At 37.1% G+C, this 10,649-nt stretch overlaps 1 protein-coding gene across 1 annotated transcript; it reads right to left on the bottom strand.

Annotated features, from left to right (window-relative positions):
• Window positions 1-4,468: 4,468 nt before the first annotated feature.
• LOC136831017 (uncharacterized) lies at window positions 4,469-4,915 on the bottom strand. Its single transcript, XM_067090961.1, has one exon. It carries the CDS (start codon window positions 4,913-4,915, stop codon window positions 4,469-4,471), a length of 447 nt encoding a protein of 148 aa, XP_066947062.1.
• Between the last annotated feature and the right edge of the window lie 5,734 nt (window positions 4,916-10,649).

Below are 10,649 nucleotides of genomic sequence, written 5' to 3'. Positions count from 1 at the left end.
CTTCGGGAATATCCCCGATGGGGAATTATCATCGGAGGGGAATTTATAAGTGATAAAAGGATCAGTACTGCCGGTCTTGATGGCTCAGTGGGTAGACCGTCGACTGGAGTTGTTGGAAGGTAACTGTGTTGAGGGATCAAGACCCGGCAGTACCAATCCATTTATCATTTATAAATTTCCCCATCGGGGATATTCCCGAAGTAGCATGAATTGGATATTAACCGACATTTGTAGCTTCATGATTATATATATATATATATATATATATATATATATATATATATATATATATATATATATATATTAGAACCTCAAACATTGTTTAATATCCAGTTCACTATACCTTGGGAATAACTTTCATGCAAGGAGAATTATAACTGATAAGTTCTTCGTCATAGTAGGATTCGAACCACTGTCTGGTTTAGAAACAGCGATGTGCAGTGACTTCTGATCAGTGAGCTGCCAAAAAACGTGTCAGTTCATATGAACTCTGCTGTACTTATGCCTGTCAAAAAATGTCAGGGTGTATGTAAAAAAAATTCATAATTAGCCATGTGTAACAGACGTATCAATCAGCTAACATGGTGGAGGTGAGTTGATATCATATGTACAGCGGATTCGATAGCATCTTATACCTCTTCTGTTGGTTCAGTGATCAGAAGTTACTGTGCATCGTTTCTCCCAAGCCAGGCAGGTTTTGAATCTCACTGGTGACGAAGCACTTGTTTTAATTAAAATCCCCTTGCTTGTGAGTTATTTCCGTGGTCTAGTGAAGTGGATATTAAACGATATTTGTGGCTGATATTTTTTAACGAGCTTCTTGGCGTGCGCTACACACTCTGGAACCCAGTGCTGCTGTCTTTCCTACCATCCTGATCCCCTACCTACCCCGCCCCCACCCGGAGCGGACAGACAGGTGTCATGTCTCCCCTACTGTCACCCGGGGAAGGACAAACAAGATCCACTTGGATTTCATTATAAATATGAAAAAAAATCCTAAGAAAAAATCCCCCCAAAAAAACTCCCCCAAGGAAAAAATCCGCCATGGGAAATATCCCCTGCCAATAATCCTCCGTATGAAGAAATCCCCCCACTGGATTTAGGTATATACATGTTTTTACACCAATTTCACGACTAAACTGCCTAGGATACCAACTATTATTAGAATAATTGTCTTCCTATAAAAAGGTTTAACAACCTTTACTAAGGAAACTCTCTATACCAATTCAGCTGCTTTAGCAGTCTGTTATACTACTGTACATCTTTTCTAACTTAAGACGTAAAAAAAGACCTAATCTAAGAGTGTGCTCCGCTGTATTTGAGAAATTAAATTCAGTAATAGCACCCCATGGAATTCAAAGGCGGAGAAAAAATAGCTTTTGAAGGCTATGCTTATGTTAAACAAAAGGAATTAGCCAGCGAAATGGTATCATATGAGTGTGAACTAAGGCGTTCCAAATGAGAGTGCAAAGCCAGAATAAAAGTGAAAGACAATGAAATTGTTAGTAAAATGAATGAACATACACATGGTCCAGATGTCATCCGGATAGAAAATCTAAAAGCACCCCAAGAAATGAAAAATAGAGCTAGAGATATAGAGATACACAAGAGACTGACTCCTCAACAAATAATTTCACGAGCCGTTTAGGCTATGAATGAAGGTGTTGCAGCAAGCCTGCCTACAGTAAACCATTTGAGAAGAAATCTTAGTGTAGGCAAAGAAGACAAAATTCTCTTCCAGTACCGCAAAATACTGAGGACCGTGTTATCCCTCAAGAATATAAGTGCACAGAAAAAGTTGAGAACTTTCTCTTGTGTGATTCTGGCCCAATAAAGGAAAGAATTTTAATATTTGGTACTGAAAAGAATATTTCATATCTAGAACAATTTGAAGATTGGTACATGGATGGCACATTCAGCGTCACATCAGATTTGTTTTATCAAATGTACATCATACATGCTTATATACTGTAGGTGGTCGAGTTATACCGTGTCTATATTGCCTTTTGTCAAATAAGACCCAGGCAACGTATAAGTTTCTACTAGAGAAGGTGATAAGTTTTAATAGTAATCTACATCCGAAAAGTATAATGGTCGATTTTGAGACATCTATGATGAATGGCATCGCAACAGTTTTTCCCTATGCCGAAGTTAAAGAGTGTTTCTTCCACTTTAGCCAGAACATTTACAGAAAAATTCAGGAAATTGGTCTTTCACAGTTATACATCAGTGATTCCAACTTTTCCTTAAAACTGCGGATGATTGCTTCTCTAGCTTTCTATCCGCCAGAGAAAGTAAATGAAGCTTTTGACGTACTAGCGGAATTTTTGCCTGAAGAAGCAAATGACGTAATGGATTATTTTGAAGATACCTCCATTGGTAGACCAACTAGAAGATAAAGAAGACCACCAAGATTTTATATAAGTGTTTGGAATATGTAATCAAGAGTGCAAGAGGACCTGCTAAAAACGAATAACGCAGTGGAAGGATGACATCGAAGTCTTGCTTTATTAGTTGGTTGTTTCCACCGTAGCATTTGGACTTTCTTATGTTGTATTCGAAAAGAACAGGCTCTACAAGACGTTCATGTTACTCAATTCCTTGCTGATCATCCTCGAACGCAACATAAAAACATATATATAAAGCAGCTCTTCGCATCAAAAGTATTGTAGATGATATGGATAATCGTTCAATTTTGGGATTATAAAAGGAATCGCTTTTATTTTTAAGTTTTTAGGTAAATGTTATGTACTCGTTATAAATTATGCTGCAAATTGCTAAGCTCTTTTTTTATATTTTGGCGTTTTTAGTTATTGTTTGGATCTTAGATTTTAAATGAGCATTATGTACTTTACATAAATTGTGCTCTCTTTTTGTAATTTTGCCGTTTTTCAGTTATTGTTTGAATAAATTTTTACAATACTCCTGTGATGATTTTAATTTTTTGCCTTTTGGGGGATTTCTTCCTCCGGGGGATTATTGACAGGGAGATATTTTCCATGGGGGAATTTTTCCTTGGGGAATGTTTTCCTAGAATATATATATATATTTCAGTATATATGAGATATATATATATATATATATATATATATATATATCTTCTTCTTGTCTTCATTTACCCATCTCTATATTGGGTCGCTGTTCCGTGTAAGCCTTCTCCATCTTCTTCTATCTTGCGTATCTTGTTCTCTTAATGTTTATCCAGCATGTCATTTGCTACATTCTTTCCATCTGAATCTTGGCCTCCCCTCTTCCTCCTCCCAACCACCTCCATGTCCATGGATCCTCCTATCTCCACATGACATAAAACCACTGCATTTTTTGCTGAATCTTCTCTGACACTTCTACCACTTTGACTGTCCCTGTTTCCAACATTTTTTTCAACTTCCTTTCTTGAGCCTTCTTTATTGACCACGTCTCAGCCCCATACACCGTTAACTTTTTAAAACCTTTCCCTTACTCTTGACTAATCCTCTTGTCAGAATGATTTCCTCCAATTCATCAAAGCACACTGTATCCTGTCCCATCATCCATCACACAGGACCCAAGGTAACCGTATGTCGTCTAAACCTAATTTAACTGCACCCTTTTTCTCTTCCCCTCCCATCCACAGATATTCTGTCTTAGCTCTGCTTATCCTTCCTCGATCTTCAACTGTGCTTGTCTCCACAACTCTAGTTTTATCTCCACCCCTTCTCTCAGTCAGGGTCCACCAAAAACATCATCATCAGAAACATCACACTCCATGGGACTTCTTCTCTGACATCTGATGTAATAACATCCATCACAAGGTCAAAGATGTAGGGACTGAGAGTTGAACTGTAAACCAACTCTTACACTAAACTTTCTGTTGTTCCCAAAGTGCTCCTTACCTGAGTGGTAACCTCTGCATACATATCCTCGACTACTTTAACATACTTTGCTTCTTCTGAAACACCCTTCTATCTCATACATCACGCTTCTTGCCTAACCTGATCATATGCCTTCTCAAAAATACTTCTGTTTTCTGCATGTTTTTCCATTGCTTGCCTAGTGCAAAAATTGCTCTACTGGAATTGTTCTTCCCTTATTGTTGTTTCATTCCGTATTCTTTTCTCTATAATTAGTTCATATATCTTCATAGTATGAGATATAAATTTATCCATTGTAATTTGTGCAGTCTTGTATATCCCCCTTTCCCTTATATATTGGGACCGTAATGTTATTTCTCCAGCTGTCCAACCCCTTCTCCTCCCAAGCATTTCCACACCTCAACTGGTATACCATCAGGTCCAACAGCCTTTCCATATTTCATTTTGTCAACTGGTGATATCTGGAACTGCGCTTACTCGTGGGTTTCCCTCTCCTCTTATTCTTCTGGGGTTCTCTTCGTTTAATGGCTTCTCAAAATGTTCCTTCCTTCTTGCTCTTGTACATTCTTCCCTTAACAAAACTCTTCCATTTCGGTCCTTGATGTGCTTGATGTACGTCAGGTATTTAGTTGCTCTATCTCTTCTTTTGCTATATTGTAGATCATCTTCTGACCCTCTGATGTTTCTACTTTCTCATACATCTCATTTATTCCTTCTGCCTTTGCCCTTGCCACACCCCTTTTTGCTTCTTTATTTGCGATTTTCCAAGCCATTTCATTTTCCACAGATTCATCCCTTTCATATATTATCCTTGATTCTCGTTTCCTTTTTACCTTATCTTGAGTATCTTGGTTCCACCACCAGCTCTCCTTATCATTAGGTGGTCCTCTACCTGATGTTTTCCCTAATAGCTCCTCTGCTGTTCTCAGTATCATTGTGCTATTTTCTACCCACCAGATGTTCACATCATCTGCTAATCTAATGCTGTGCAGGACCTTTTCTTTAAAACTCTGTCTCATTTCTTGGTCTTTTAGCCTCCACCACTTTATCTTGAGCTGCACCATAGTTTTCCCCTGTGCAATCCGCCCTATCAAAAAAATCAGACACAACTAACCTGTGTTGTGGGCTAACAGTTTCTCCCTTTATGATCCTACAGCTTTTTACTTCCACCAGATGGTTTCTTCTACACAACAGCAAACCTATTTGCGTCTGTCTTCCCTCCACTACTGTATGTTGCGTAATTTTTGCTTGTAAAACTATAAGGTGTTTTATTTATTGCCAGATCAAAAGATAATGCAAAATCTACTATAAGTTATCCTTCTTCATTCATTTCTTCCATTCCATGTCCTCCGTCACACCCCACTTGAATCCTACTGATATTTTTCATTATTCTACAGCTTTTTCTGCATCCAATTTTCCTTCATTTCCTTGTCCATTCAGGTCACCTCCAATCACCTGTCTTTCTTCCATATCTATTGATGTAATCATCTCATCCATCTCCCTCCAGAATCTATTTTCTAACTTCCTCATCACAGCCGACTTGTGGTGGTTTTGGCATAAGCACCAACCCTGACTACATTTAGAATGTGTCCCCACAGCACAGTTTCACTTTCATTATTCTACAGCTTTTTTACTTTCAACCTCAATCATTGGTAAGATGATTTTCCTTCATTTCCTTACTAAGAACATCCCCAACTCCACATCTTCCCCTTTCATCAGTTCCATTTTCTGGTGCAGCATCTTAAATCCACTACCGGACGTTTTTTTTTTCCTTGGTTTTGCGTGGTTTTCTTGACGTTCCGGAAAATTTCTATTGAAAATGGATGAAAAGTGTGATCTATTTGAGGTTTTCAAATAAGTCTGTTATTTTCAGTAAATATATAAAGGATTTTCTCAATCACTGTAATCCTTTTCAGGTTTTTGTTAATTATAAATGATTATAATATCCCCTTATTAGAAACAAAATCAAGGGAAAAAATTACAAAATTAAAATGTCTTTAATATCACAAGAAAAGTTGGTTTTATCCACTATGCCACCTAATTAAAAGAATTTTCAGTACCCGTAAGCATAACTAACAAGTCATCACCATCAAAATAAGAAAAACGAAAGAAAATGTCTGCCTTCAAATCAAGAGCTTCAAATGACTTTCCAAGATTTTAACTAGATCTCCAGACAGCCACACCACGACGGCAGCAATTCACCACCAAATAATTGTAATGAAATCACCAAAGACGGACCACCCGTTTTCATTATTCAAACAACCAAGGGAGGATCACTGAATCATCCATCGCTCGAAACGAAAAGCAGCCTGGATCCTGAAGTTCTTCCTTGTCGCCACAAGATTATTATTATTATTATTATTATTCAGTACATGAAACCTAATCATATGGAACAAGCCCACAAGGGCCATTTAGTGAATAAATAAATAAAAATGTATTAAAATGCAGGAAGAATATTACAACGCTTTGCTTTTTCGCTTGAACTTCAGAAGTTCCAAGTGCACGACATCCTCTGGGAGGCTGTTCCACAGCCCAACGGCGTGAGGAATAGAGGACCTCCGGAACTGAGAAGTTTTACATCGATGCACATTTATGCATATTGGTGCTGCTGTTCAGCAAATCTGGTTGCTCTCGGCAGATAAAGGGGATCAGGGATCAAATGTGAATGTGAAAGATCCCTGTTGAAATACAACTTATGAAAAAGTGACAAACAAGAGACCATCCGTCGATGGTCCAAGCCATAATTGCTACTGTTAGGAAATAGAAACCTACCACCACGAACAAATGTATCTAAAAGATAAATCTCTGGGAGAAGCAGACATCCACACTGGAGAACAGTATTCCAGTAAAGGAAGCACAAATGACCTAAAACAGATTGCATTAATTTTATAACTGTTATGGCCTTATGAACAATACCTAACTTTCGTGCGGCATTTGTTAAAATAATTCCTCTATAATCATCGCCAAAGACCTCCGCAGGGAATTAGTGTCGTCAGTGCACCTCATGCTGTGCACTGCAGGCATTACTTGAGGTTCTTTGCAGCGTCCCTTCGGTCCCTAGCTGCGAGCCCTTTCATTCCTTTTGCTGTACCTCCGTTCATATTCTCTTTCTTCCATCTTACTTTCCACCCCCTCCTAACAATGGTATCAACATTATTTTCAGCGCTGAATGACCTCGTAGGTCCAAGCGCTTGACCTTTGGCCTAAATCTCATATTCCAACTCCAATCGCTAGGGACCAACAGGGGGACTCCGTGCAGGTGTAGGGCCACATACCCGGCAGCCATCCTAAGACAGAAACGACAAAGGACACAAATAGAGAACGAACTGTTTCAACTCTTAGAATCTTAGCAGAATCGTTATTAGGAAATAGCCCTTATCGCAGTCGTTTGGAGAACTGTCCAACTTCTTAGAAGAAACAGAGATATAAATCAATTTTAAACCTTCCGTTACAGCTAAGACTTTCGAAGGATTCAATCGAATATTTTCAAGAAGTACAATTTGTAGCGTAAAATATCTGAGTGGCATCTCGAATAAATAAGAATTGTATGCGTGTAATTTTTTACCTTTAGAGCATGTATTATCAAAATTTTGATTTAACTTGTCTACATGAGGAAAGGTGCATGTAAAGCAAATGCCGTTATTATGATAAAACCTTGTATTTCAATTAATGTTCATATTTTCGATAAACTTTTGTTTCATCCATTCTAGCTAGGTTCAGAACCAATAAACACTTCTGCTTCCATTTGTGTTCCCCGAGTCAGCTACCTGTAATTTTTCAAGAGCAGAGTTTGTCATCATTTACGAAAAAGGGAACATATTTGTCATATACGTTAATCCCTTTTGGGCGGCTTTTTCCGGCTTTGTTTCTTCTTCGTAGGTTGTTAAAGTGCCACTTCTCTTACCACTATTACTGCTACTGCCAAAATAAGTAATCATGATAATGTAATGAACTAATAAAATAAGTTATAGTGGCTTCATTTACCAACAATAGCAATGGAAGTAGTAGTAGCAGTTCAGTTCACCGGGTATTTTGGGGAGCATAATTTCCCATCCATTAATTACGTTTCCTGTAATTGCCTGCAGAAGCTGTGACTTTATTTGCGCCTGCTTGGCCATCTCAAGATCCATATTCAGTTATGCGTGAAGTCGGTTGGTGACAAAACCTAAGTTCATAACCAGTGTCCTTTAACCTTAGGGTTTAGTGTAACCAACAGACCTTGTCTAAATGCTTGTTCTGGTGAGATTTCCCGTTCCCTACTTACGATTAAGTTTGTTTAGATATTTATCCATTGTTATTTGTGATAACTGAACAGGAGAGAGGGCGACACACTCGCTCGTTTATGCATTTTCAGGTTAGAGAAGCCGATGACTTTTCAGCTTTCTGTGCCCTCATGCCTGCCTGCATATCTGCATGCAAGCTGTGCATATGCACTCATGTAAATTCATGTGCTCTTCATTTGGAAGCAAACCTGGACGAATAATCATGGTGCTACCTTGCGATGAACATTGCTTAATTCGTAAACGATAGACTTTTTAATCTCTCCGAGGGGCTTTTAGGTGTGGCCTGCAGTCGCGATTGGATTTCGGTGCTTCGATAAAGAGGATGAGAATTAGGTTTAGCAACCTTTTATGTTGCTGTTCAGCAATATAGATAATGTTTCTTGTTTTTGATACTAAAGCATATGCAAATACATATATGTAACATATATATCTGTATACTGTATATTATATATATATACATATATACATATATATATATATATATATATATATATATATATATATATATATATATATACTGTATATACATACATACATACATACATGTATGTATGTATTTTTATATAATATAAAATTATAAATAATATGTAAAATATGGTTTATCACTTTTTACCAGATACGTATGTGATTGTAATAACGATGCCCTCTTAACTTCTCAAATTTTTCAAACTTAACAGATAATTATGTCACTAAAAAGCCTTAGATCCAGATCCCAGGATATGAAATAATTATGATATCCGGTAGTAGGGTTGAGAATTACTTCATATTCTTGCATTTGGATCTAAAGCTTTGTAGTGAGAAGCGTATTCAAAAAGTTTGAAGAATTAGAGAAGTTAAGAGGGCATTGTGGTTATTACAATCACAAGCGTATCTGGCAAAAGGTGACTATATATGTACATATGTATATGTATGCATGTATGTTTTTATAATATATATACATTACATTAAATGTATATTATATATATATATATATATATATATATATATATATATATATATATATATATATATATATATATATATAGATATATATAAAATTTGGCGATTGGTCTTTTCCATTACGCTGTATGAACCTGAATAATATTTTGGTAGGAATGATTAAATAAAGTCTGAGAAAGATGATTATGAAATTATTTGATTCCTGCGAAGTTCAGTGCCATCTACTACTACTACTACTACTACTACTACTACTACTTACAAGTTTGCAAGCATAGTAACTTGCTAAGCTTGAAAAATAAATAATTAAATAAGTAGAATCTAGATACGTGGATTCGTTGATGAAAGGTACACTTACTCAGGAAAAAGAACATTTACAGTGATGGGGAGGGAGATAGAGTAGACGACAGATGAAAATATCAAACAAATAAAAACTAAGTGAAGAAAAACAAACCGAGAGCTTTCGATGCGGACGCCCCTATATTGCCAGGTGCAGGCACCCCTCATCCTGTTGTTGCTGGGGTTATTGCCTTATGGATATATTGATTTCATTTTCTTTTTTTTTTTTTTTTTTTTTTTTTTTCTTTTCGTCTTGTATTTTGTTCCATAAGTGCGCTGCTGTCTTTTCTTTCTTACTATTCCTATTATTTTTTTTGTTAGTGTCTTCGTTCTTTTGTGTTGTTTCGTTTCCTCTCTTCCACTCTGATGTATTATTGTTTTACAATGAGTTTTTTTTCGTATCTTCTTAAGTTTTTCCAGTGTTCATTTATGCGTTGACATTTTCATTTTGTTTGTCAAATATTAAATTTTAAAATATTCCTTTTTCACTTATTCCTTGACTTTTTCTTTTTGTTTCTCAAATATTAAATTTTAAAATTTCTCTCCCCCCTCGATGTGGGACCACCTTGACGTGGTGAGGGGGCTCTTGAACCCCAGGAATCTGTTCCCGGGTTTGAGTCTAAGATATATTTCTTTGGGTTAATTTTGTGGAATTTTCCACTTTTTGTAAAATTTATTGGACCTGATAAATAGGAAAAGATATCATAGCTGGGATTGGGTTTTTATCCGAAGCTAAATAGTGGGAACTGTGGTAGGATCATCAGCTGCCCGATAATGTTCGGACCTGACAGTTATCAGATTGATAGCTCAGAGGCGGAACTATTCTTTGGGGCCGGACTACGGATTCCAGGGGGGTCTGGTTCTGGGAACAGGACTCTCAGGCATTCTATCCGGTTTGCCCATAACATGATTAGGGTGGAGATGATTGTATTCTAGTAATATTGTCAGTCCTAGCAAGTGGGTTTGGCTTACACCTGTGGAGTAGGGTTGGGACGCGGACATTTGGGAGTCTGTTCTCACTTGTGCCATTGGTGGAAGAATAAACTCCATGAAAAGCTGATGATATCTTTTTAAGGTTTTCAGGATGAATTTTTTTTCTCCCTCTCAAATCTTTATAATAAGTGAAAATAAAGATTCGAATACCCCTGGACCCTTTGATGGTGACTCTACATAGTTGACGACCACTGGAACCTCTTCTGTCGAACTTTTAGAAAAATCTAAAAAGAACCCTGGTGTAATC

Source organism: Macrobrachium rosenbergii, chromosome 48 (assembly GCF_040412425.1).
Source record: "Macrobrachium rosenbergii isolate ZJJX-2024 chromosome 48, ASM4041242v1, whole genome shotgun sequence".
NCBI lineage: Eukaryota > Metazoa > Arthropoda > Malacostraca > Decapoda > Palaemonidae > Macrobrachium > Macrobrachium rosenbergii.
Note: the sequence above shows the minus strand (reverse complement) of the source record. Positions and strands in the feature narration are given on the sequence as shown.